The sequence below is a fragment of the Lontra canadensis genome, unplaced genomic scaffold (assembly GCF_010015895.1).
Source record: "Lontra canadensis isolate GAN:19392208 unplaced genomic scaffold, GSC_riverotter_1.0 scaffold16, whole genome shotgun sequence".
Taxonomy (NCBI): domain Eukaryota; kingdom Metazoa; phylum Chordata; class Mammalia; order Carnivora; family Mustelidae; genus Lontra; species Lontra canadensis.
This window is the reverse complement of record NW_022631010.1, coordinates 2,468,073-2,496,028: the sequence shown is the minus strand read 5'-3', so window position 1 is coordinate 2,496,028 and position 27,956 is coordinate 2,468,073. Positions and strand designations below refer to the sequence as shown.

Below are 27,956 nucleotides of genomic sequence, written 5' to 3'. Positions count from 1 at the left end.
CTTCTCCTTCTCAGCCAACGTCCCCTTGACGTTGAACTCGCACAAGAACCACCTGGGGCTCTGTTGAAATGCAGGTCCTGGTGTGGTTAGAGTGGGCAGAAACATGAGGTTCTGCCTTCACAACATGCTCCCTGCAGAGACCGATGCTACGGGTCCCTGGGCCACCCTTTGGGCTGGAGGCTTGTCTTGGGCACATCCAGCCTTCACCACCTGCTTTCCATCAGTCACCCCACAACCCAGCCCCCACACCAGGTCCTCAACAATTTCCATGTGGAGCAAACCTTCAGACCCTTGTTGGCCTCATCTTACTTGGCCCCAGTACCGACACTTACTTCCTCCTCCTTGAAACCAGCTCTTCTTTTGGCTCTGCTCCCCTGACTGTCCTCCTGTCCCTCTGCCCATGGCACCTCGCCTTCTCTCATGGGTACGTATATCCATGCTGGCCTGTCTACTCCTTCAACCCAGGCACTGTGATCTCTTCAGAGCTCAGCGTGCAGCCCCAGCTGGGGGTCAGCCTAGACTTTTGAAGAAATATTAGGGAAGAAATACCCTCTTTCTGCTAGGGTTGTTAAGACAGGGTACGGCCCCAGAGCTGCCAGGGGCTGTTTCTGCCACCTCTTGGGTATAGTCAGTCCGAGAACGAAGCCAATGAAGAAGAAAGCAGAGCCACATCATGAAGAGAGGCACAGTCCTGAAGATTTCCTTTGAGCACTGGGATTCAGCTGTGCCTGAAACCCACGGACCTTCAGTTAATGGGAGCAAGGACTACCTGTCACACTTAAATCAGTTTCAGTTGTGTTTCCCATTACAAGCAACCCAAGGAACTCTGATGGAAGCAATTAACAAACACATGGCAGTTCCCTCTGTGTCAGCCACAGTGGGCAGTGAAGCGCATCCCAGACAGACTTTGGCCTTCCAGAGTTGACCATCGTGTGTGTGTGTGTGTGTGTGTGTGTGTGTGCGCGCAAGGAAGAGCCCTGTTCAAAACCTAAGGGCAGAAAGTGAGCAGGGCCAGCAGAGTGAGCCAGTGAGGGCTTCATGGAAGACGCCCCCTGAAGGATGGGGAGACGTGTAGGGGTGTGACATCCTCAGGCCTGGTTTGGGGCATTGGGAGGAGGTGAGGCAAACAGGTCCAGGAGGCCAGAGAGGAGGCCCTAGGGGCGCTCCAGAACAGACAGCCTGAGAATGGGGGGACGTGGAGATCCCGAGAGACCACAGTCCCAGGAGTAAAGATAGGCAGCTCTTCTGGTTTCTCCAGACTTCATCCTCCCCGTTTACCGGACCAGCCGCTGCCTATTGCTCCTGAACTCTGCCTTCTTCTTTCACTTAATGTCCCCCTAGGCCCTCCTCCCTGGGATCAGCACCTGATTTTAGAGAGGGGCTTCAGAGAACTGAATTGCCCTGTGTAAAATCACACAGCTGGTAAGAAGCAGGGTCGGAATAGAGACCTTGCCCCTTTGCCCAGCCTCCGACCTCCCCCTGCGGGGGTGGGGGAGGGCACTGTGGAGCTATCTTTGCTGAGCGCTTACTATGTGCCAGGTCTGGGAGCTTAAACCTCACCTAATTCTCACACCACTCTCAGCAAATTGGCCTTCCTGATCTCTATATTGCAAATGAGGATTGGAGACTCAGAGAAGTGATGTAACTTGCTTAAGGTCACACAGTAGAAAGTAGGAGGGTTAGGATTTGAACTGAGGTCTGGTTAATTACTAAAAGTCCCAGCAAGATAAATATACTCAAAGCGACCCCAGATTTGGAAACCATGCCAACATCTAATCTTCTGTCTTATCCATCGCCACCTATATCCTAATGTCTTATTATTTCCTCTTTCAAGTCCCAAAGTGCTTAGTTCAATCCAATTCAGTGTTTATGAAGGGCCTTCATCAGGACGGGGCTATGTGCCCGAGACAGAGTGAGGCCTCTAGAGGAAAATTCTGACCATTTGTAGGGTTTTCAAAGGACAGAACATTTTCAAGTATATTATCCCCACAGTGCGTACCTGTGCCTCTGGTGTACTGAGGCTAGATGCACATATGAGCACTCTCTGGGGCCCAGAGCACGGCATGGGGCAGGGCCAGAATGGAAACTCCATAAATACGTGATCGATGAGTGGATGGTGGGTAGGTGGATGGCCGAAGGGATGGGAGGATGGATGGGAAAAGGCAGGAAGGGAGAGAGGGATAGGATTCTAGAATCTTCTCACCGGACTCTGGATCTCATCCCCTACATTTATCTATTCAGCCAGTTGGTCAGCCTGTCAGCTAACTTGTCTTTGCACTTTAACTCAATATAGTGCTTATAGGGAACCCCCACGAGCCAGGACCTAGGCACAAGGATGTGAGACACAAAGATGGCATAGCGGTGAGACCTGACACAAAGGAATTCCAATCCAACAGAGGAGAAAGAGGGAGCACATATTCCTTCCACTAACGCACTTTTATGGAGAGCTTCCTGTGACACTGACCTTGGGTGCGTGGTGCTAGGGAAGCAGAGGTGGATCATAGGGCTTCCTACCCCCAAAGGGCTCTCACAGGTTAAAGGGGTGGCGGTCATCAGGATATAAACGAGTGTGTAGTGCGAGAGACTCTGAGCACAGACTCTGGGACCAGGAGACCCGGGCTCAGATACCCAGCACTCGCTATGTCTGTGACCCTGAGCAATTCACTTTGCCTCCCTGTGCCTCGGTTTCCTTGTCTATGAAATGGGAACGAAGCAGCACCTGCCTCTGGTGGTTTGGGAGAGTGAGCAAGCCTGAGACTATGCTCTCCTACACTCCTGAGCTGATGGCTGTGGCTTAGCCACCACCCTGGGGGGTGGCCATCGCTGGGACAAGTTCGCCTCAGGATCTAACATAGGGTGTGGCACTTGGCAGGTGCCCCATAAATGGTGATCAGATGGAATAGTGGTCCCAGCTCACAACAATTTATATTTGTTAAATGATTGAACAAATGGGTAAAGAAGAGGAATGAGGAAAATGAGAGGTGAAAAAGCAAAACACATTGTATCTAAAATCAGAAAAATGGCAATGTCAAAACTGCGGCATGTACAACTAAAGGTCTTCAGACAGCATCGTGACTTGATTCACTGTTACGTGTAGCAGTCAGGAAAATGACAGTGTGTTGGAAAACATTTGTTACTCGGATCTTTCTTCTTTGCCAAGAGTTCCTGGGTGGGCAGTTCAAGTGTGGAAAACTGGGGCCTCTTATAAATTGGATGAATTATCTACACCTGATTTCAGAGGAAAAAATGACAATCCTTTTAGCCTTTTTATAGTAAAATAAAGGAATTTCACTCAGTGGGTGAGAGTGATCCCTCGTCACCTGGGGAAAGGGGGGTGGGGCGGGGGGATACAGAGCCTCAGCCCAGCCACACCGCCCCCAACTCTTGGTCTCAGTGGGCTGGATGACCTTCTAGGACCTATCTTGCCAGGAAATTGAGCCATGTTTGGAAAAAGATAACAGCTCAGAGGTTAAGGGCTGGGTCAGTGGGACCAGGAAGCTGCCACAGTGGGGATTAGTAGTCACACTGAGCTAGTTTGTCCCACTGAGACAGCTAATCCGTAATGCCTCACTGGAGATTCTCAATGAGAAATTCATCCCACGACCCTCAAGGCTGGGGCCCTTGTCCCCAGGAGGCAAATACCTGCTATGCAAGGAGAACCCGTACCCTGGAGAGGGGAGAGAGGGGGACAGGATGGCACCTCTTCTCTTTCCGGGATGACTCGGATGCCTGGGCCTGGACCTCAGATGACCTCTGAGAGGAGCGACCCCCCAACCACCACCAAAGACCCTTCCCTTGCCCCCCACACTCACAGCCTGGGGGGCTTGGAAGGTGTCTGCGGTGACACGGTGCCCCAGCATCATGCCAGCCCCACACTGACGTCCTGTCATGGTGTGTCGCAGCAGATGGGAGCAGCACTGAGCCCCGTACCTGTTCCCAGAGCAGAGAAACAGGCTCAGAGAGGCCAGGGATGCCCGAGGCTACAGCTGAGGGAAGTCAGCCTGGCCAGCCAAGCCCATGCTCCAGGCAACCTCCCAGACCCAGGGTCACCAGGAGCAAGTGGGGGCCAGAGAAGAGAAAGGAGAGGTGGGTTGTACCATAACATCTGGGGATAGGTGGATATGTGTGGAAAGTACTGGAAACAGAGCACCATGGTTTTTCTCCTTGGGGAGCCACCTGGGGACAAAGTCCCTGACCTGTGTGTAGAAATCCTAACAGCAACTCAACGAACATTTCTTTAACAAGGGGTCGTTATGGCACTGAGGACATGGCAGGGAACAAAACAGAATCCCCACTTCCTAGAGCTTCCTCGGAAGCTTCTCCCATTAGAAAGCACCCACGGGATGTATACGTGATAATTGTCTGCTCTTTAAACCGGGCTGACACTCATGGTGTCCACTTTACAGCTGAGTAAGCTGAGTCTCTGAGAGGGTAAGGCCACAGGACTAGAGAACGGCAGAGCAAGGATTTGAACCCAGGCCTGTTGTGTCCCAATGTCCCTGTTTATTGCAGTAATGATGATGACAACGGTAACAGGGATCCATGGGGCACCTTCTGCAGCAGGAGCCCAGCTGGGCTCTCCACCCCCATCTCCTCATTTAGTCCCCACCAGCGGCTCTTCTGAAGTAGAGACCATTCTAATTCTCATTCTGTGGTTAAAAAAAAAAAAAAGAGGCTCAGGTGTGCCTGGGTGGCTCAGTCGTTAAGCGTCTGCCTTTGGCTCAGGTCATGATCCCAGGGTCCTAGGATCGAGCCCTGCATTGGGCTCCCTGCTCGGCCAAAAGCCTGTTTCTCCTTCTCCAACTCCTTCTCCTTATGTTCCCTTTCTCTCTGTTTCTCTGTCAAATAAGTAAATAAAATCTTTAGAAAAAAAAAAAATACAGAGCCTCAGAGAGGGGAAGGCACCTGTCTGCTGTCACACAGTCACCCAGGGGAAGGACGGAGACACACACGCACTTCGGCTCATCAGGACTTCCCTGCGCATGAGGGTCAGAAACACATTCAGTGAGCAGTGAGCATCCTGGGTGCGCCGTCTCGGTTCATCTTCTCCGTGATGCCAGGGTGGTACGGCTCCGTGCAGGTGGGGAAACTGAGGTTAGAAGCAGCAGAGTGACCAGAATCCAGCAGTACCTATAATCGTCATGTGTCAAGGGCCTGCGGCATGCTAACCCTTCCACGCGGGTTGTCCTCGGGAACCTGGGGCTCAGGGAGATGACGCCCTTTATCCAGGCTGTTCAGGTGAGGGAGAGGATTCGAACCCAGGCCTACCCAAGCCCGGAGCCAGGCTCTGAGCATCACCCTCAGGGCCCCCTCCGTACCGTTTTGATTTCCATGGGCCAATGCTAGGCCTGAGGCCTGAGCCATGTTCCCCCAGGGCGGGAAAAACTCTCCTCAGAGATTTCGGCACTGCCCTCAGCTCCATGCCCCATGGCTGGAGGAAGAGAAGATAGAGCTTTGCAGAACTCGGTGCTGGACAGCAGGGCCAGGGGGAGGGGGGTGCAATGACTGGTCCAAGGCCACCCAGCAAGGCCCTACTGGAGGGTTCTCCCGGACCCGGACTGCCACCTTCTCCCTGCTCTGTGCTCTCATGGCGGAGGCTGGGACTGTGTGAGCAGAGCTAGCTCCCCAGCCACCAGTCCTCTCCCACCCTTACCGGGGCCAAGATCATGTGAAGGACAGGCCCGCCGGGAACAGAGGAGCCCTCTGCCAGGGCCCCCCAGCCTCACGCCATGTGGCACACTGGGATTGCCTGTGGTCTGTTCCGGGTTGACATGGACCCAATGCGGCAGGCATTACAACCAACTCAAACAGAAGAGGCCAAGGGATAAACAGGATATTCGAGCTCAAACACGCTCCTGACCCGCCAGCTGGCCTCAGTGCGACAGGGGTGAAAGGACCTTCCCCGGGGACCCAAACACCCAGTTCCTGTTGGCGAAAGGCCTGGCCGAGCCATCCCCCTTTCCCTGGGCCTCGGTCTCCTCCACGGGTAAGGGGGCTCTCAGGGCCTCCTTGGGGCTTGGGGTTACTGTCTCCTAGCCCTGCCCCGTCCAGTCCGCAGCATGGTCCTTCCTTTTCAAGCCCCACGTTCCTCACATGAAAAACAGGGCAGTAACGTGCTCCACGGGGTTGCCGAGGGCCTGAACCCAGATGAAGCAGAAGCGCCCGGGACAGAGCAGGGCCGAGTAAACGGCAGTTGTTCTTCTCAATGGTCCGCTCTTATGGGTCTCGGCTTCCGCAGGACAGTCAGGCCACACTGTAGAGTGCTATGCACCTGAGCTGTAGCATTGCAAGGGTCATGTCTAGGCTGAGCTGGGGCTCCGGAGCTTGGGCTGGGGTCACTGCTCATAGGACTCAAGGCACAGCGCACCTCTGGGTCATCCAGTGTGATGGTTTCCATTTCTAGTCAACCGCGCCCCACCCAGGGTAGCTGGGACACAGACTGCCCCTGGGGCTCCCAGAGCCCCTTGTCCAAACTAGCCGGGGAAGGACAGGAACTCCAGTGCCTCTATGGTACATATGCTTCCTAAATCATTTTGTTTAATATTTTTTGTTACAGCTTTGCCCAAAGTAAAAAATTCCAACAAAACTGAAAGAGATACAATAAAAGAGGAAGAGAAGCAGGGTCCAAGGTCACTGTGTGGCCTTGGACGAGTCCTTCTTTTCTGGGGCACAGGCTCTCCAGACTTCCCACCAAGGGGGTTAAATAAACTGATAGCTCTAATCTTGCTCTGGCTTCGGGCCCTGCAATGGTTCCAGTGTAGTGTGTGACCCTCGAGCAGCCATCAGAAGGGAGGAGGCCAACATGACACTATGAATGCCTGAGTCGGAACTGCTGTGGGAATGAGTGGCAGGAGACCCACTCACACGGGCCTAAGCAAAGAAAGAGGGAAGAAGAAATTTATTTGAACTGAAAAGTCCTGGGATATAAATGACTTCAGGCACAGTTGGATCTAGGTGCTCAAATGACATTTTCTCATTTCCTTAGTATTGGCTTCACTCTCCAGTGGGCTTTGCTAGATCATCGTATCTAAAATCGTGAAAGAGCAAAACAGACCCAAGTGATCTATGGAAACCCAAATCCCCCTTTGTAGGGTGTGAGCTTTTGCATCGGAAGCAGCAGTAACATGATCTCTGGGCTTCTGTAAGAAGTTCTCTTTGCAGGCAGGGAAACATATCCGTGTTCTTCATAGAAGTCTAGCTTGTGCCGTCTTGTTGTTGCACAGGCACATACATACACGTGTATATGTGTGAACACGTGTGTATATGTGCTTGTTCAGGAATCCCACACCACTGTCAGGAGTAGGATCTGGAGAGCCTCAGGAAGAAGGAGGCCTGGTTTCTCCCCACTTTGGTAGAGTTACACCAGACTTGGGGGGTCCCTAGATGCTTAGGCAGAAGGGGGCCCTGGAGGGGCGAAGTCCTGTCGTCATGTGAAGTGGTCCAGGGAAGCAGCGAAGGAGTTAATGACCGGGAGAATATGGCTCCTTAGGCAGCAGGACCCTTGAGCTGCTCAGGTGAGGACAGGGCCCACTACTCACTGACCTGCCTCTGTGCCACCCCAGGCCCACCCCAGGGGACAGAAGCTTCTTGTCAGCATCACCTTAGAGCTCAGCTGTGAGTGCCAGCGGGAGGGGCAGTAGCCATGGTGGCTTCTGGAGGCTACAGCGGGGCAAGGCTGGGGGTTGGGGGGGGTGGGGGGGTGAAAAGGAAAGAGGCGAGAAGCCTGAGCCCTGAGCGAACCACATCCCTGCAAGGTGGCCAGGAGCAGACAGAAAGGAAACCTGAGGCGGGGAATCATAAACATGTAGATCACCATTTAAGCACTAGGCCAAGGAGATCTAGACTCATGGCTCCAGCCATGTGAAGCCACACAGGACCCCAGCGCAGTCACGTAGTCCAATTTCTTAGCACCTCTGGTGATGGGGACCTCACCACCTGCTCAGGTGGTGGCTGCTCTACAGGGTCCTCCAGGGAGAGGCTTAGAGCTTTCCAAGGACCTGTCAGGATCCCAGGGACCCATGCAACAGGAAGGGCCCAGAGCACAGGGCGGTAACTACTTGCCGGGGACAGGGAACCAGTTAACACAAAAAATCCAATTGTGGTGATTTGTTGTGAAAAAAAGCAGCAAGTTGCTGAGGGGAGGAAGCATCCACTGTGTCAGCTAGACCCTCGGGGAGGTTCTGAGGAGGCAGAGTCTAGGGCTGGGGACAGCTGGGGAGGAGAGCTCTGGGTCAAGAGCACAGCCTATGCAAGGGTCCAAGGCAGGAAAGAGTGGGGGCATCTTTCTGGAACAGAAGGAAGGCCAGTAGGGGCTGGGAGAGGCAGAAGGTGAGTTTTGAAAAGCAGAGAGCAGATGACACAGGCTCCGTGGGCCACGGTGGGGACCCTGGGGGTGGGCTGAGCGATGCCTCTCTGGCTGCTGTGTTGACAGAGGAGCAAATGGGAGCAAGTGGGCAGAGGGAGACCGGAGATAAGGCTGTTGGGATGTGTCTTCTGACACTGGCTGTGCAGCCTCAGGCAAGGCTCTTAACTTTTCTGGGCCTCACTCTTGCCCACATATGTGGCGGTAATGGGGGAGGGGGCAAATTTTGTTTACTCTCAGGAAGAACTCTCGACCAACTAGATGGAACCACAGGCAGGCTTCAGGGGCTAGGAAGCCCTCCGTCATCAAAAACATTCACACCGAGGCTGGCTCCAGTGAGCATGTTGCTGTGAGGTCACTCAGACACCGGAGGAGGGTTAGGCAGAATGACCTCCCTCGTCACTGACCCTGACTCTCCGTCACAGTCACAGCCCCACCTCTGAACCTGTCCTACTGGGTGACCTCGGACTGGTTGCTTCCCCTCTCTATACCTCAGTTCCCAAGTGAGGACAGAATTAGCCACATAAATGCTATGGGTCCTCTCACCAGAATGTTCTCCTGTTCATCCACTCTCAGTCTTTACCTCAACCCCCATTCACGATGGCCGCTGTCTTGGCTGGCCACTGGAGGCTCCATGAATTTTGTCTTAGCCTTGGCGAAAGGGTCTCTACATGTCCATCCACTTCAGTTCAAGCATCCTGGGTGACCTTTCGGTTGGAAATCTCTCTGCTCATTCTGGACTGGGTTTATTTACCTTGGAATCTCTCTGGATGGCCCTGGAACCGGCGCTAGCTTCTGTGGGCAGCCTCCCATCCTGTCACCACCATATAAAGGCCACCAACACTCAGCAGCAGAATCCCAGGGGGACCATACAGAGGAGCAAGGATTTACGACCATCCTCCTCCAAACCTGTGAGTGGTGGGCTTTCCCCCGATGGCACCCCACATGGTGATCTTCAGAATGTTTTGGGGGCAAGAGGCAGAAGTATGGGGCCACTTGGATTAGCTAATATTTTGAATATAGCATATTAAGAGATAATTTTATTAGAAGAATCAAACCAATGAGCAATGCAGGGTCATGACATGGTGTCCCTTTATTTGTTCATACTTTTATTCAGCAAATATATATTTCTCATTCCAAACTAAGTCCAGGTTTTTTGCTGGGGGCTGGAGAGTGAATAGTAAAGTGGGTTGTGATCTCTCCCCTCAGGAGGTCACAGCCTTGTGGGAAAGGCAAACAAGTCATCACTAAATGGCACCAGAACTCTGATCAGAGAACAAAAACAGCAAGATGATGTGGTGGGACCCCTAATCTCGACTCTGGGAAGGGAAGGGGCCTAGAGTGGGCTTCGCAGAGGGCATGGTGTCTTACTGAAGCTGGAGAGTCAGTAGGAAATAACTTAGGTAAAATTGCAAAGATGAGGAAAGATGTTCCAGGCAGAGGAGCCAGCATGTACAAAGGACTTTTGTGTAAAGAGCACAGACTTGGAGCTAAGTGCGACTTTTCAAATATCAGCTCCTCTACTCACTGGCTGTGCATAACTGGACAAGTTGCTCTAGGTTTCTGAACTGACTGCCCATCTGTAAAACAGAAGCGAACCACATCTATCTTATAGGAATGTGAAGTTAAAAGTAATAGGTGCTTATCAAGGGTGCTTATCTGCATAATTCTCACTCCTGTCCCTCCTATGACTGTTCAGGTGTCAAGACAAGATGCTTCAGCTTTGGAAACTTGTTCTCGTATGCGGCCTGCTCACTGGGACCTCAGCATCCCTTCTTGGAAATCTTGGCGACGATCTGAGTAATACCGTGAACAAGCTGAAACCTGCTGTTGAGAAAGGACTCGAGACCTTTGACAATACACTTGACTGTGAGTCATGACACAAGTGATGATCAGTGGCACTTAGGAGCGGGCCTCCTAAATGCTATCCCTGCATTACCAGAGGCTGCCACCAGGGGATGCTATTTACAGGTGGTTTACCGAGAACCAGTTCTTGGTCCATTCCCTTATTTTTCTGGGAACAGGCAAATCTCAAATGAATATCCTCTTATATATTATATCATGGCAAGTTTTTCCTAATACATCCGTAGGATAAATTCCTAAAGTGGAGTTTCAAAAGTTCTGAAGGTATGCACAATTTAAATTGTAGGAGGTGTTGACAAATAATCCTCTACATTAATATTCTCTCCAAAAGTTTTGGGAGAGTGCCTTTTTCTCTACTCCCTTGACAGTACCAGTATGGACAACTTAACAGTTTTGCTAATATCATAGATAAAAGATTATAGCTCATTTCACTTTGCATTTCTCCAATTATGAAAGAATTCACTCATTTTTAATATTTTATTAGCTATTTACATATTTTAGCATAAATATTTTGTTCATATTTACAGCATATTCTTCTGCTAGGCTGTTCAGTTTTCTTACTGACATGTATTAATTCATTGGAAATTAAGGAAATTAGCCATAACTCAGCCTAGGTAGCTTTAAACCACCTAGCTTTACATTTAATCATGTCTCTTTTTTATTCTTATTTCTTAAAAGAATTTGGCTTTCTTTTTATTTTCAACATTAGCACACTGATAAACATTATAGGAGGAAGTAAATGCTATAAATGTCTACCTTTCAAACGTTGTCAGGGCTTAGGTCTTGTTAGGGCTTAGAGCTTCAAAGATATAGAAGGGACCATTCTCCAATTTCACTGTTGGGAAAACTGAGTTCAGAAACAGAAGTGTCTGGATCAAGGTCACCTAATGAGTTACAGGACCAAAAAGAGTTTTATTGAAATGAACTCCATTTGTTATACCATTATAACTAAGTAGATACCATCCATTGCAGAGCCAAGTTGGAGAACCATAGTTAACATTTCTTCTCTTATACAGCCTTTGTTTTTCCTTGAGTTAATATTTGCCTTGTTTTTCACTTGAATTATTTGCTACACACATATCCTTAATTCTTTGCATATGCACTATTCTATATCTGCCATGTCTATCTAATCCCTCTTTTCTCTGGAGCCCTTCCATTAAGACATTTTGTTTTCGTACTCCTGTATGAATTATTGCTCTCCGGGCTTGCTGCAAAGCTGTCATTCTGGGACTCCCATTTGCCACTTTTTATGAGGTGGACCATACTTTTTCCTGGATTCTAGATTCTCTATTTCTTATTCTCTTTTTGTTTGACCTAGTTTTTCAAACTTGCATGAACATCTCAGAGCAACAGACATTCTCCCTTGTCTCAAGTCACAAATAGAAGCTGGTGTACAAACAATATGAATCGCTTGGTTAATTGATTACTTTGTTTATTAGTGACGAGTATACAATAGTATGAAGGCAGTATGGAAGGAACAAAGGCTCCAGAGCTGCATGAATTTAGGCACATTTCTTAAACTTTTGATCCTTTATTTTCTCATCTGAAAATGCAGATAATAACCATATCTGCCTCACCTGTGTTATTATGAAGAGTAAATGAAATAACATAGGCAAATAGTCTTACTTAGTGTCTGGTACATAGTCACTGCTCCATAAGTGATGCACGACACTAAATGGCAATTGTTTTTTTAGCTGTCCTTCAGAAACTGACCGCTGACTTCAAGAAGTTTCAGGAATCCAAGGCTTGGCACCTGACTCAGGAGAAGGTGCAGGAAGTGAAGAACTTGGTGAAAGATGCTTTTTCTAAGATCACACCAGCTAAGGATGAGACTGTGGGGTGAGTTGATGCTTCAAGGTGGATATCTTTGCCCCAAGAAAAAGGAACACACATCTTTGGGGAGGTGAGTTTAAGGTCAAAGACAGAAAGGTTGATAAACCTTGTTGTCCCCCCAGAGTCAAGGTGGTCTGAGGCCACGTTCATCAGAGCTTGAGCAAATTAGAGGCAGGGCTGCAGGGCCAGTCTGGGCATCTCATGGGTTCGGGCTTCCGTGTTATGTAATTTCAGGATCAGGGTGAAGATCCTCTCAATCCTTACCTCCACTCTTTGGTGGTGCCTGAGGTCCCCTTTCCAAGGAGTAAGATGTTCTTCAAATATAGCTGAGGATGAAAGTACCAATCCCCTTCAGGAGAGAGAAGACAAGGTCATACCACATTGCTGGCTTCATGCGTGGAGTTTGGGAGTCAAACAGTTCTGGGTTTGAATTCTGATTCTGGCACTTATTCCTCCCTGAATCTCTGTGGGCAATTACATCCATCTGAGCATCCGTAAGCCATGCCATAACGTGGAGAGGGCCAAACCTCTGATTAGGGCTATTGCGAAGGCCAAAGTGGTGAGGCCCAAATGCTCAGCCTGATGCTGGTGTAGAGAAGTGTTCAGACCATGGCTGGCCTGAGGAATGCCAAAGAGAAATTGTGGCTTTCACACAGGTTGAACTTCATTAACTCCCGCAACCTGAAAATCAAAGTGGAACTGACTCCTGATGGCGAAGGCATTAACATAACGGTCCCCATCGTCGCTAATGTCACCCTGGCCCTGTGAGTATGCATTAGAATCTGGAATTTGGGAGAGGCTGTGCAGCAAGGCCAATGATCTCCACACTGGAATGGGGCTCTTTCCCATGCTACCGTGTGACCTTGGGTCTCAGTCTCCTGAACTGTACATGAAGGGGCCTTTCCCTGCTCTAAAATCTGAAGCTTTGAAATGTTCTAATGAACTTTGGCCATAACCAAGTCTCTTTGAAAAGAATCCTCCATTAAATATTTCTGAAATCATCGCATTTCTCTAATGGTAAAATCTGAAAAACTGAGAAGACATGAGCACTTATAACTCTTTGGCAAAATTTCTGCCAGCAGTATTTCGTCTCTTGAGATTCTCTTTAAGTAACAGTGACCATTGCAGCTCAGCATCTATAGTAGTGTACAGTATATAATGAAGAGCATGGGTGAAGAAGATAATCTTAAAGCATTTTGATTACTTTAAAAGAGAGAGATAGGAAAATGAGCACTAGTGGAAGGAGAGAAATTGAGGACCCAGGGATTCCATCCTTCATTAGTTATGAGATCTCAGGATGGTTACTTAACCTCTCTATACCAATGTTTCCCCATTTGGAAAATAAAGATAATAATAGTACTTTTACCTCATGGTATTGCTGTAATGATGACATGGATTAATCCAGAAAAATATTTTTTTCTTTTACAGATTTATTTATTTTAGAGAGACAGAGAGAGGGGATGGGAGGATCAGAAGGAGAGGGAGAGAGAAATTCAAGCAGACTCCCCGCTGAGGGGGGAACCCCACATGGGGCTCGATCTCACAACCCTGAGATCATGACCTGAGCTGAAATCGAGAGTCAGACACTTAGCCCACTGAGGCACCCAGGTGTCCTGAAAAAATGCTTTTTAGAAATGCCTACCATAGGGACGCCTGGGTGGCTCAGTTGGTTGGACGACTGCTTTCAGCTCAGGTCATGATCTCGGAGTCCCGGGATCGAGTCCCGCATCGGGCTCCCAGCTCCACAGGGAGTCTACTTCTCCCTCTGACCTTCTCCTTGCTCATGCTCTCTCTCACTGCCTCTCTTTCAAATAAATAAATAAAATCTTTAAAAAAGAAAGAAATGCCTACCATATCATTTGCCCTTAGTAAATGTTAACTGTTATTATTTTCATTATTAGGGCGGTGTTAAATAAAACTGTTGTACGGACCAAATCCATGTGGAAGGGCAAAGAAGCCCTTAATGTCAATGTCCATTAAGAATCCAGACGATGCTGACATTACCCACAGACAAGCTGGAGGGTTAAATATCCACACTGGTGGAGGAACACTAGGGGGTCTTGGAGACCTCTGTTCACTGGGAATCTTATCTCCTGCAGGCCTGTCATTGGCAAGGTCAACCCGAAGGCCTCACTGGACTTCCTGACACCTGTCAGAGTTGCAATCGATCCCCAGACCGGCACCCCCCGAGTGATCATAGGGAAATGCAGCAGTGACCCCAACCGCATCGTGCTGGACAGGTGAGGCCCGTCCATCTCAGCGGAGCGGGGCACTTGGAGTTGTTGAGGACCCCTAGCTTCCACCCTATCCCTGTACCCATAAGGTGGCACAAGGTGGCAAAAGAACATAGGCTCTGGAGTCAGATCTTGGTTCAGGTATCAGCTACAGACTTACAACTTTGTGAACAGCTTAGCCCCTCTGAGCCTCAGTTTCTCCACCTGTAACCTGAAGGTGACAATAATGTCTCCTCCCCGGCTGCTGACCGGACCACCTGGGAAACTAGAGTGTTGAGCCCAGAGCCTGGTGCACGCCCAGCCCTCGGGGATAGTGACATCCATGCTGACCGTGTCTTCTTGTTCTCACCATTCCGTTGGCAGCTCTGTCAAACCCATTTCCTGCTTTCGGAGGCTCTGTTGTTCCCCAGAGCACATGGCGGGTTGTTACTGCTTCTTAAAAACTTGACCCCTTTATCATTATGTTATATCCCTCAACAACCATAACAATAATAGTAAATTGTATTTTCCTTCCTGCCTCCATGTGGGAGGGGAAGGAGAAGTAAATGCTTACCAGGGGCTCTAATTTCAGATTTTCCCCAGAGTCCTCCATTCATTTGGAAAATTCCCGAAATCAGAGATCTTACAAACCGAATCCTCTCCATTGAAATCATGGATCCCTGTTAACCCATATTTACTTCTTTTTTTTTTTTTAAGATTTTCTTTATTTATTTGACAGAGAGAGAGATCACAAGTAGGTAGAGCAACAGGCGGCGGCCGCGGGGTGGAGAGGGCAGGGAAGCAGGCTCCCCGCTGAGCAGAAAGCCCAGTGCGGCTCGATGGGGACCCTGAGATCATGACCTGAGCCGAAGGCAGAGGCTTAACCCACTGAGCCACCCAGGCACCCCTCCATATCTACTTATTAAACTGTGTGCTTGCAAGGGCAGGTTTGGTGGAGGAAGAGGGTGGTGGGGAGGCAGGGTGACTCCGGAGGCAGCTGTTGGAGAATGGTCTAGAATTCAAAACCAGGGGCAGGTTGGTTTTGGGAGAAACAAGGCTGGGTTTTCGGCTCTCAGCCCTGAGGGCCATGAGCAGAGATCACTCCACCCTACCGGCTCAAGGAATCTGATCAAGGGATCTCAACCCCCTGTACCAAAGAAAGGCTCTCCTGTCTGATGTTATTGGGGAAGGCTGGGATGTAAATAGAAGCTCTGAGCCCTGCTGGATACTGCCTTGTCTGCAGCCCCAGGGACTTCATCATGCCGCTCTGGGTCTCAGTGTCCGCATCTGTGAAATGGTCTTCCACTCTGTGGCCCAAGATCGCTCAGCCCAAGCACTCCCACAGCCATCCAGGCTCAACTCTCCTACCACTGCCCTCTCATCCTTGCTCACTCTGCTGTAGACACACTGGCCTTTGCTCACCTCAGACAAGTTCTCCCCACCTCCAGACCTGTACACATGCTCTTCTGGCCTCCTAGAACACCTTTCCCCTCACTTCCACGTACTTCTCAAACTTCAGGTTCTAAAAAGGGTTCTTCCTCTTCTCCCTCAAAATCATCTACTCTTGGCCTCCACAGTAATTGTCACAAGCTGTCATTCTACTTTTCCAAAGATTTTATTTATTTATTTGAGAGAGAGAGAGAGAGAGAGAATGAGTGGGGGTGGAAGAAGCAGAGGGAGAGGGAGAAGCAGACTCCCCACTGAGCCGGGAGCCCAGTGTGGGACTCCATCCCAGGACCCCAGGATAATGACTCGAGTCAAAGGCAGACACTTACCCAACGGAGCCACCCAGACCTCCCATCATTTTATATTTACTTCTATGTTTACTTTAGTCCTTCTTTCAGCCAAAAATGTTTGAGCATTTGCTATGTTCCAGATAGGCTCTGAGCTCTGGAGAATTTATTGGTGACAACAGACAAGGACCCAGTTTTCCCGGAGTTTATTGTCCTGAGGGAAAAGCAGACAGACGAGTGTCCAGTCCATCAGTAAAGAGCCCTCAAGGAAAATGTCAGATCACGATGAGCTCTAAGCAGAGCAGTACATGTAACGGGACTGTCTGACACAAAGCCCTCCCTTAGGCAAGCAGTCAGGGAGGGCTGCCCTAAGGAGGTGTCAGTCAAGCTGAATGCTGAAGGTGGGCAGGAACCAGCCTTAGCAAGACCTGTTTGGTATCTAGGTACAAGCTGAGGAGTTATTTGTGCTTTGCTCATCCCCACGTCCTCAGCGTAGTCAACGTCTGGCATGCAGGTGGTGATCTGTACATGTGTTGAAATCAAAGAGTGGGATCTTAAGGCTGTGATGAGACTCTCACAGGTTGAGGTGAGCCTCTGGTCAGAAGTGGGGAGCCCCTGAATAGAGGCTCAGGCTGTGGTTAGAAAGGCATTGCAGCATTCCTGGGTTTACCTGGTTTCCAGGCGCTCAGCCATCTCCCCCTCCCCCACACCCACCCCCACTGTGTGGCCACTCTGCCCACGGTTTTATCAGTCGCTACTCTTTTCCAGCCAAAATGCTATGATTGGGAAGACCATGAACACCGTGAACAGCTACTTGACAAAGACCATGTCCCTGCTGGTAGAGAAGGATGTGAGTCCTCCACTCCCTGGGGCCCAGAGCCATGCCTGGGGGCCGGGGGGGGGGCGGTGGCAGGTGTGCCATTCACAGGAGCTACTGTACTCTCTGGTTGCCTTTTCTTCTGGGGACAAACTCCTCATTGGGCTGTCAGTTGGAACCTGTGCCCCTCTACTCAGCCTGGGGAGAGGGAAAGACAACGAGCCGAGGTCCGACATTAGCTGAAATCACTGGATCCCAAGTTTCGGCCATTGGCCAAGTAGCCATTAGGCTACTCCTAATATGCCTTTTTAGCTAGTGTGGTCCTCCTTTAGACAACACAATTTTACTCAAGCTTATTTAAATATGTATTTTAAAAAGAAAACTATCTCTACCATAATTAGAAATGCATATCATTCAGATAATTAATTTAAAACATAACAGACCTATAAAACTGGTATTTTCATCTATGCATCAAACAAAACCATTTTTACTGCGTGCCCAAAGTTCCAGAGAGTCTGAATCAGTCCTTCTGGAAGGAGGCTGGGATTCTGGGTTTAGGAAAGAAAAACCCTCCAGGTGGCTCCATCACTCATTGGACTGGAACCTCAGGACTCAAAATACGGTCCTCTGCCCAGCAGCCGGGGGGGCCTCATGTGGAAGCTGGTTAGAAACGCAGGCTCTCAGCAACCCCCCCCCACTGACCCCGCAGCCCCCCAGCCCTGCTCAAATCAGAATGGGCACTTAATGACATCTTCAGGGAATTGTACAGACACAGAGTGAAAAACTCTCTGCTCTATGGTTCCCAGGACCCAATCTGATTTCTTAAAATTCCAGGGTTCCTAAGTTCAAGGTTTCTAAGAGTATAGGGTTCTGGGATGTTAACACTCTAGATTCTCAGGGTTCTAGGATTCCAATGTTCTAAGGATTTAGAATTCTAGCATCCTATGGTTCTCCCGTTTGGGACTTTTAGGTTTCTATTGTTCTAGAATCCTAAGGGTCAAAGTTTCTGAGATCTTGGTGGGTGGCTGACAGTTTGGCCCCAGCTGATAATGATCTGTTCTCCTGCTCCTACCCATCCCTCCCTCTTTCTCTTTCTCTCTCTCTCCCCCCCTCCCTCCCCCTCAGGTGTGCCCACTGATCCATGCCTTACTTTCCACCCTGGATGCGCCTCTTGTTCAGGACCCCATTGGTAAGTTACAGCCTGGGGACCGGGGGTGCTTTCTCTCTGCAGCCTTCCAAGGGCAGGTGTGTACCTGGGCCCACCCCAGAGCAGGTGTGGTCAGGGGCTCCTGGAGAAGCAGGAGGACCCAGAGTCTGAGAGAGTTGGGAGAGTGTGGCAGGATTGAGGGGGTTCTGTAGGCCTCTGTGAACTCTCTACCATCATCCCCTCTTTAAATCCACAGAACCTTCCTGGCAGAATGATGTGAGAAAGAAAGATGGGCCAGATCTGGGTTCAAATCCTGACTCTGCTATTTAGCAACTGTGGGGACTTATTCAAGTGGCTCTGCCTCTCTGAGCCTCAGTTTCCTCCTGGGTGAACCCAAGATTATAAACACTGGAGGGTGATGAGTGGGTGAAAAGAAAAAGCATAGAGTCTAATATCCAGTAGGCAATACTAGTAAACACCTGCCCTTCCCTTTCGTTCTTTATGAAAAGCTGTGGGTTCTCCTCCAGCCATGCGGGAGCTTTCTTTGGCCTTTGAGTTTCTAGACAAGGCTGGGGTTGCTGGGAACGCTGAAGCAATAGAAATGAGGTAAGTGAAGGTGTCAGGGTCCCGGAGGTGGCCCTTCTACGGAAACAGCCACAAATCAGTTCCTTGGGCAATCACTCTGTGCTTTGCATACCCCATCCCACTGGATCCAGCAAACCTGTGGGGTGGTTACTGTCATTATACCCATTTTACAGGTGAACAAACTGAGGATCAGAGTGGTGGACTGACGTGCCTGAGGTCCCATGGCTGTCAGACTGACCCACTGGAGAGCAGCAGCCATCGGAGTCTGGTTTCTATTGGAGACTGAGGTCTGCTATTTATTTTATTCCTTCAGATAAATTTCAAAAGGAAAACCACCTGCAAAACGATGTCTGAAGAGGGAGATGGGGAGGACTGCTGGTGATGCCCACCTGAAGGTAAGGGGTGGCTCTGTGCCTCATACAGAGGATGAGGCTCCTCTTCTTTTTTTAACAGTAGGCTGAACCCTAATCTTAGTTATAGACTGAGCTGTGACCCTGGCCCCAGCCTGAGCCCTGATCCTGGTCATACCCTGCATCCTGAGCCTTATTCACATATCCAGACTGAGCCTAGATCCTGCTCACAGACTGAGATTTGACCTCAGTGATTTACTGAGCAATGACCTCAAGTCATAGACTGAGCCCTGACCTTGATCTCAGACTGATCCATGATCCTAATCCTACACTAAGCCTTGAACCCTAGCTCCAGTCTTGGCCTATGATCAGTCTTTTCACATCTGCATTATTCCTAAGGTGAGAGGAGAGGACAATAAGGGGAGGAGAGGTAGGGCTAGGTGCCAGAGACAAACCCCAACCACAGATGCCAGCCCCCTCTTCAAGGCCTTAGACTCTGCAGGGGATTGTAGGAAGGAGTTTGGGTGGCAGTGTCTGATCGCTGTGGTCTTGTTCCAGATCGGTGCCCAGTGGCTAGATGGTGTCCCTTGTAGCATCTCCATCTGGGAAGGTGCTGCCACCCCTAGCCTGAGCACAGCCAGAAGGGACCCTCCCAGAGACGATTCCTTGCAGTCGGGACAGCAGCCTCTGTGCTCACCACCCTCCACCCCCTGTAATAAAAGACCATTTCTGCACCCTCCTGTGTGGCCCATTTTATCCCTCCTTTGGGATTAAGGGGGAGAGGGAAACTAGGGTGGTAGAGACCTGGGTGGGAGCTGGAAGGAACCTCTGGGACTATTCAGCTTGTTTTATAAATGGGGACACTGATGCACAGAGAGGGGAGGGTGAGACTGACCCAGGGTCACATAGCCAGTTGGTGGCAGTGGGACTTGTTTCATCCATTCACAAGCTCAGCAAGCATTTAGTGAGAGCCTACCCTGGGCCAGGCAGGCAGTGAGAATGGGACAGTCACATTTGGGGTAAGCCCACCCAGGGCCTTTCTCCCTTCCCCTCCAGAGACTTCTAAGAGGCCTTATGGAGGATGGGGCACACTGGGTCTGGGGGCTCAGGAGTGCAGGGCAGAGTGACACAGAATCAGGGCCCTGAGCCATATCTCAGCCTGCCCCTCCATGCCCTCCGAAGGGCTAGATTTCCCCTGCAAGGGAGATCAATTCAAGCAGCACCTGAGAACACCCATGGTCTCTCAACGCCGTGGCTCTCACCTGCCTCCTACCACCAGCCCTGAGAGCCTGTGCACCTACCAGCCAGGCTGCACAGGTCCCTGCTTGCTTGGCAAAGCCAAGCACCTAGAGGGTGCTCAGCCATCCCATGGAGACCAGCTCCTCTCTCTGGCCAAGACCCCTCCACCCACACCCTAGAACTCAGCTCACCCCAGGCTGTGCCTGGCTGTGGTCAAGACAGCATCACTCTGGGATGCTAATACCACCACCATCATGGACAGCTGCCTTTGCTGGCACATGCGACCTCACCAATTCCTAAGAATGCCAGGAGACACTATTCTTGTCCCCATTTAACAGATGAGGAAACTAAGGCTCACAAAGGTAAAGTGACTCATCAAGGTCACACAGTGAGCAAGTGGCAGAGTCAGGATTTGAACACATGACTATGAGAGCCATTGCTCAGAGAGCTTACATGCCGCTGCCCAGGCACTTTGGCTGCCTCCCCAGCCCCCAACAGGCACTGCGGTCTTCTGCCCAGGACAGATGAGAACCTCCTGAGGCTATTCTGCCTACACGCAGGCCCCAGTCTCCCTTTGCCCTGCAGGGAGGAGCCTGCCACCCCTTCCACAAGGGCCTTCCCTCTGAAGAAGGCTGCCTCACAGGGTCAAGTGACCTCAGAGGACACTTGAGCCCTTGGGGTGGCTGGAGGGGCCGCAGACCAGCTCTCCTGAGCAATCCTGTGAAGACCTCAGTTCAGGTTGTGCTGAGGGGCTGCTGGGCACAGGGCAAGGGCCGGGGGTTCAGACCCATCTGAGCTCCACAGGGCCCCTGCCACTTTCTAGCCCTGAAATCTTGGGCAAGTTAATTAGCCTCTGGGAATCTCGGTTTTCTTACCTGTCAAACGGAATCAGCAGGAAAAAACCTCCCTTGCCGAGCTGTTGTGAGGGTGGGAAGTGTGTAACTGGGGCCTGACAGCTAGCGAGTGCAAGATGAGTGTCCCCTCTACATGCTGAAATTGCCGTTATAACCGCCCTGTGTTTGTTGATTGACTGATGAAAGCCTGATGTGGTTGAAAGAACCATGGTCCTGGGAGATCTTGGGTTTTCACCCATCTTTATGGCCAGACTACCAGCATCCCCAACAGTGACCATTTTTCTCTCCCTCCCCAGGTTTTAGCGGGGCATATGGCCCCCAGCCAGGGACTACATGTCCCAGCTTCCCTTGCAGTAGCCATGTGACTAAGATCTGGCCAATGGCATATCAGCAGAAGTGATGCAGCAAATTAAAGAAAGGGGCACTTCACTGGCTCAGTCCATAGAGCCTGTGACTCATGATGTCAGGGTTGTGAGTTCACGCCCGACCCTGGGCATTGTGCTTCCTTAAAAACAGGGAGAATTCCCTCCTGTCCCCTCCTGACCTTCTCTTAGAAATGAGAAAAAGTGAACAACTGCCTGAGATCTAGAGGGGGAAGCCCTGCTTTGAAGACAGCAGAGCTGCTCCAACAGCCCCTGACCCCCCATCTCTGGGCCCTGTGGCAGTAAAGCAATGAGCTAGCTTATTTAAACCATTGTGTTTTGGGGTCTCTTTGTCAAGGCTACTTTATTTCTATTCTACCTCATTCTGCCAGTAACATGCTGTGTGACATTAGGCTGCTAACTTCTCTTCTCTGAGCCTATTTCCCTATTTGCACAGTGGCCCTTTCTGCTCCAAAAGGACAAGAGTTAATGCTCCCTCCAGACTGGAAGGGGAAAGAAAATAAACATTTATGGAGCCCTGACTCCATAGCAGGCCCTGTATTAGACGCCTGCTTCTCAACCTAAGGTGACTTTGCCCCCACAGGACACTGGCAATGTCTGGAGGTATTTTAATTGTCACAGACTGGGCGAGAGATGTTACTGGCATCTCATGGGTAGAGGCCAGGGATGTCATTAGTCAATACACAGGACAGCCTCTCACAATAAAAAAGCATCCAGGCCAAAATGTCAATAGTGTTGAGAAACCTTGCATTAAAACTTTATGTACATTCTCTCATTGAATTCTGTTTTTTTCTGGGTGATGCAGTGTATGGGGGAAGATAGAGCAACTGAGGCTCAGAAGTGTGAAGTGACTTGCCCAGGGCCACACAGCTAGTCCGAGGCAAAGCTGGATTTAATCCAAAGTCATCCTCCTCTGGGGCTGGGGCTTCCTTTCCAGCCAGGGAAGAACGGTGAGTTTTCCCTTCTCACTATTTTGTGACAAACCCACCTCTCACAAAAAAATACACAAAGGAGGTCTCAAAATTCAGGGCTTCTTTGGGCAGTAACCAGCTTGAGCCTGTGCTAAGCCTTTGTCCATGCTGTTAAGTCTACTGAGGACACAGTTCCTTCTTCTCTAGCTAAATCCTGCTCAGCCTTAAAATTTTGCTCAGCAGTCAACACCCAGCTAAGTAAAGGCTGCTCCTCGTTTCCCAAAAAGACCCTGTGCTTCCCAACATGTAGGCCTACCCAAGCGACCTTGCCATTATTGTCCAATACGGAGAGAACATTTAGAAAGTGTCAACTCTGGCTAGTCTGGTTTTCACCTTTCTTACTCATCAATCTGCCCCTTGAGCCTGCAAGCTCCTTGAGGGCAAGTGCCTCCCTCTCCTTAGCAGCTCCAGGGCCCAGAGAAGGACCAGATACAGTACAAGCACTAACAAATGTTGAATGAATGAATGAGTGAATGAATGAATGAACCCCTTCTTTCTCTACACAATAACCAGACACCATCTCTGGGACACCTGAGTAGGTAGGTGTATGGGAAAATTCTAGCAAGCCAGGATTGGGGGTATGGGAGACTTGTCATTGTTTTCTGTTGACCAAGGCCAGATCCCTGGGCCTTGAGGACATAAATGCTATGGACCAAATGTGGGGCTCCTAGGTGAGTGAAGCCAGAACACGGTGGGGGGCGGGGGCCGAGGCCACACAGCCCCACTGGTGACTAACGTGGCCAATGGAAGGGAAAGGTGACAGGGTGGAGACGTGAGACAGCATTCTCCTGCTGGCAGCCCGGCACCCTGGAACCAACTCTGGCTCCTAGCCTACTCAGCCCAGACCTCAAAGAGGGATGAGGCCTTCCTGGAGATGGTGACCCACATGAAGGAGGCTTCAGGAAAGAGAAGGACATTTGGAGGAGGTGAGGGAACAACTATCATCAGGGAATATGTGGGTAGAAAAAGGCAAAACCTGACTGGATCCTGAATAATCCAGACACTAGAGTGCAGCGGCACCTGGGTGGCTCAGCTGGTTAAGTGGCTGACTCTTGATTTTCACCCAGATCTTGAACTCACGGGCGTGAGATTGAGCCCCATCATGATCTCAGGGTGATGAGATCGAGTCCCACATGGGGCTCCACACTGGGCATGGAGCCTGCTTGAGATTCTCCCTCTTCCTCTCCCTTTGCTCCTCCCCCACTCTCTCTCTCTCTTTCTCTCTCTAAAAAAAAGGAAAGAAAGAAACTAGAGTGCAAAACTGTAGCACAGGCTACAATTTTGAAGGCTTAATCCAGTTAAATAAATGCTGGATCTTTCCAATGTTTGCACGATTTCTTGAGGATAACATCTCAGGATCAGAATTATTTACTTTATGCATTGGAATATCTTATGACCCCAGGAACACATCACAGAATTTACTAAACCGGATCTTTCTATTTACACTATGATGAAAGAGTATATACATTTCACCATATATTTGCCAGCAGATGGACACTTTTATTTTAAATATTTGCTCTTTGAATGGGAGTAGAATAAACATCACACTGGAAAAGCCAAAGGTCCCAAATTAGGATAATCAGTTGATGTATCATTTCAATAGATTATTTTCTGAACTTTTTTTTAAATTTGGGGAAATACTGTGTTTCACAGCTGAGTGAAAATACAGATCTTAGGAGTTGCTTAGCTGGTATCACAATGATGCAAAAAACTGAAACTGGGTGGGGGAACTGACCAGGATGCGACAATTTGACAAATGTCATTTGTTGGGGTGACTCTTTTCTGTGTTAATGTTAGTACAATAAGTAAAATAGATTTTCAGAAAGCAGGAGGGTTGTTGAGCACCTTGCTAAGCCAGGCCCTGCACTACGCTGTTTCAGGGGTGACCAAAGAGGGACCCCCTTCCCAGCCCCTAACCATTACACCACCACCACCCTGCCTTCAGCTTAGCAGCATTGAGGGGGCTCATGCAAAATTCCTTGCCCGGGGCGGGGGCACTGGGAGGGAAAAGGACAGGACTCAGGCACACAGCCTTCCTGGGGGGGAGCTGGGTGCTATGAGGGTCCCTCAGAGAAGGCCTCCCACAGCAGGTGCTGATTGAGCTGAAATTAGAGAAGGAAGGCAAAGGCATTGCAAGCAGGCAGAAGCGACCACATGAGCAAAGGCTGGGAGGCGAGAATTAACCTGGCATCACCTGGGAACCCACAGGACCTGGATGCTGCTGGAGCATAAACGTGTGAAGGTCAGATGGAGGGCAGTGTCTTGAATGCCAAGCTGGAGGCAGTTTAGAAGTGATCCTCTCAGCCAGGAGTTACATTTCTTTGCCCTTAACACGCCTTCAAAACCCAAAGACCTCAAAGATCTTTTGTCTACATGGATTCTACCCATCGATATTTGCCACAAAAGGAACTAATATATATATTTTTTAAATATAGATTCATTGAATTCTTTTAAAATAATAAACTGATTGCATTTTAACAAAATGACATATTTTTATGAAAAATAACTCTATGTTCTAAAAACATCGTAACTGGGAAGAATAGCTCTATTTTACATTTTTTTAAAATTCTCCATAATGACCGGCTTAGTAGAAGACAGCTGGATCCTCACATCTGCTCTGCCTTCAGTTGGTTGTAATATCATATGTCATGGAGTGTCTAAAAAATTCTCTACATTTGTGATATAAATGAGAGCAAAGAGGCAAATAACATACTCATATTAATTTAGAATTTTTTGGGATCTTGCAGAACCCCTGGAAGTTTCTTTGGGGCCCCCAGACCACACTTCAAGAACTGCTGGGCTAGGTACGAGGAAGCCATGGAAGGTTTCTGGACAAGGGAGACAGCCTCAGCAATCAGTTTCCAGAAGTTTCCTCTGGCCAGCGATATGTCAGGTGAATTGAAAGGAGGCGAAGGCCATGGCTGGTCCAGGTCCCACTCAGGATAATAGCTGTTGGGTGGAGAGCTGGGCTGAGGCCAGGAAGAGAGTGTGGCTCCCAGGGAAGGGGTGCCCATGAGAGAAGGTCAGCTAGAGCAGTCCCTCCTGCAGCTTACTCATGCTGAGCCTTTGCTATCCTGGGTCCCCAGACTAGGCTCTGGGGCCAGCGCTGATAGCTCAGGAGCCTGTATTCCACCCTCCTCCACTTGAGAGTGTTGTTGGAAGAGGGACGACCTCACCTTTGGTTCCAGAAGAAGGAACAAAGGGATTCGCCTTAGCTCATATCCAAGATCAGCTGGCAAAGTCACATTTGTCCCTATTGTTCTGCAAACGCTTGCCCATTCAACTGACCAATGGGAGCACGTGTGCTGACAATGGCACCTGTGGACCTGCATTTCACAACCCTGATCGAAGCTTCCAGAGTGTCTCACTGCACCATCCAGTGATCACACTCCTTGGTATCTACCCAAAAGAATTGAAAATGTATGTCCACACAAAGACCTGCACATGGAGGTTTGAGCAGCTTTATTCGTAACTGCCAAAACTTGGAAGAACCAAGATGTCCTTCAGTAGGATAAATAAGCTGTGGCCCAACCAGACAGTGGAATGTGATGCAACATTAAAAAGATGAGGTAGCAACTCATGAAAAGACATGGAAGAACCTTAAATCCGTATTACTAAGTTAAAGCAGCCTCATCTATGAGAAGGCTACGCACAGGGTGATTTCAACTATGTGACATTCTGGAAAAGGCAAAACTATAGAAACAGTTAAAAAAAAATCAGTATTGTCAGGGGTTCAGAAGGAGGGAGGGATGAATTGTCAGAGCACAGAGAATTTTGAGGGCAATGCAACTGTTCTGTATACTGTAATAGTAGATGCATGTCATGGCACTTTTGTCCAGATCCATAGGATATACACCAGGCGCAAACCCTGATGTAAACTGTGGATGGTGGGTGATAATGATGTGTCAGTGTGGGCTCATGATTATAACAAAGGCCCCACTTCCGGGGGCGGGGGGATTGCTGGCAATGCAGGAAGCTGGGTGTGCAGAGGGGGCAGGAAGTATATGAGAACTCTGCACTTTCTGCTCCAATTTGCTGTGAACCTAAAATTACTCAGAAAAATAATCTATTAAAAAGCAAACAAGGGGCACCTGGGTGGCTCAGTGGGTTAAAGCCTCTGCCTTCAGCTCGGGTCATGATCCCAGGGTCCTGGGATCGAGCCCCGAATCGGGCTCTCTGCTCAGCCTGCTTCCTCCTCTCTCTCTGCCTGCTTCTCTGCCTACTTGTCATCTCAGCCTGTCAAATAAATAAATAAATAAAATCTTTAAAAAAAAAAAAAAAGCAAACAAGGGCACCTGGGTGGCACAGTCAGTTAGGCAACCGACCCTTGGTTTTGGCTCAGGTCATGATTTCAAGGGTAATAAGACAAAGCCCCATAATGGGCTCCACACTCAATGGGGAGCCTGCTTGAGATTCCCTCTCCCTCTGCCCCTCCCCCCTCTCTAAAATAAATAAAGTCTTTTAAAAAAAAAATCAAAAAGCCAAAAAAACCTTCAGGGTGGAGGCTCCAAGCCTGGCATTATGCTTCCCCTAGAATCTGACCCCTGCCTGCCCTTTCTTCCTCCTCTCCTGGGCTTCCTTGCCCACATTCTACAAAAAGGAGGCAGGAAGTGATGTTTCGGTGGGTGGTCATGCTAAAATATCTGCTGGGACCCCCTGCTCTCTAATGACCCACATGAGAATGGCCTTCAGGCTCTAACACGTGTCCATGGCTAGAAAACATACGAGATGAAACTGAATTGTGATTAAGACCTTGGCTCTGGTGTCTACCTCCTGGGTGTGGATCTTGGCTCTTCCAGGGGCTGGAAGCATAGCCTCTTTTCCTGTAATGTGAGTGTTAGAGCATCAAGCCCTCCTAGGGTTTGGGGAGGACGAAATGAGATGAGGTGTGCAAAGTGTGTAGTATGAGGTCTAGGGAGACAAAAAACTTAAATACGGCCCTTAAATCTGACATATTAGATGCAGAAGCTGATATCCTCAGACCTGGGGTTGAATAGGGGGACAAATGTCCAGCTTTGGAGTCAGAGACTAATTGCTACCAGGGAAAGCTGTACCACCTTCTTGGTAAGGGTGAGATTAGAACAAGGCCTCAAAGAATGGGTCCTTCATTCATTCATTCTTTTAGCACAGATTTAGGCAGTGTTTGCTGCTTTCCAGGCAGGCCATAGGAACAACTTGAACAAAGGTCCTGTGGCAGGAGGGGCAGAGTATACCAGGGAAAAAACGAGTAGGTGGCATTAGGGACGGTTGGTGGGAGATCAGCATGACAAGGTCCCCATGGCTTGGATTCTGTGGAACTGTCTGATCTTTGCCAGAATGATTAGGTGACTTAGTATGGCAGACAGGAAAGTATCCTGTTCAGCTGTTCCTTCAGGAAGGCCTGCTGTGAAGAGGTTAGCTGGCTGACTGTTCTCCACCTCTGTGTGTATATCCAGGCACACAGAATGAAGACTAGAGACCAATGAACCAAAGTGATAGCGGAGGTTATCTCCAAATAGATATTGTTTTCTTTATGCCTTTTTGTATTTTAAAATGCTCCCTTGTAAACACAGATCATGCATATAATCTGAAATACATGTTTAAATACATTTTTAAATTAAAGCTTG

At 49.4% G+C, this 27,956-nt stretch overlaps 1 protein-coding gene across 1 annotated transcript; it reads left to right on the top strand.

The window, feature by feature from the left end:
* Nucleotides 1-10,074: 10,074 nt before the first annotated feature.
* On the top strand, nucleotides 10,075-18,907 carry BPIFA2 (BPI fold containing family A member 2). Its single transcript, XM_032859359.1, has 7 exons — nucleotides 10,075-10,231; nucleotides 11,920-12,064; nucleotides 12,715-12,822; nucleotides 14,158-14,298; nucleotides 16,773-16,854; nucleotides 17,947-18,010; nucleotides 18,867-18,907. The coding sequence occupies exons 1-7, from the start codon at nucleotides 10,075-10,077 to the stop codon at nucleotides 18,905-18,907; spliced, it is 738 nt and encodes a 245-aa protein (XP_032715250.1).
* Nucleotides 18,908-27,956: the final 9,049 nt, after the last annotated feature.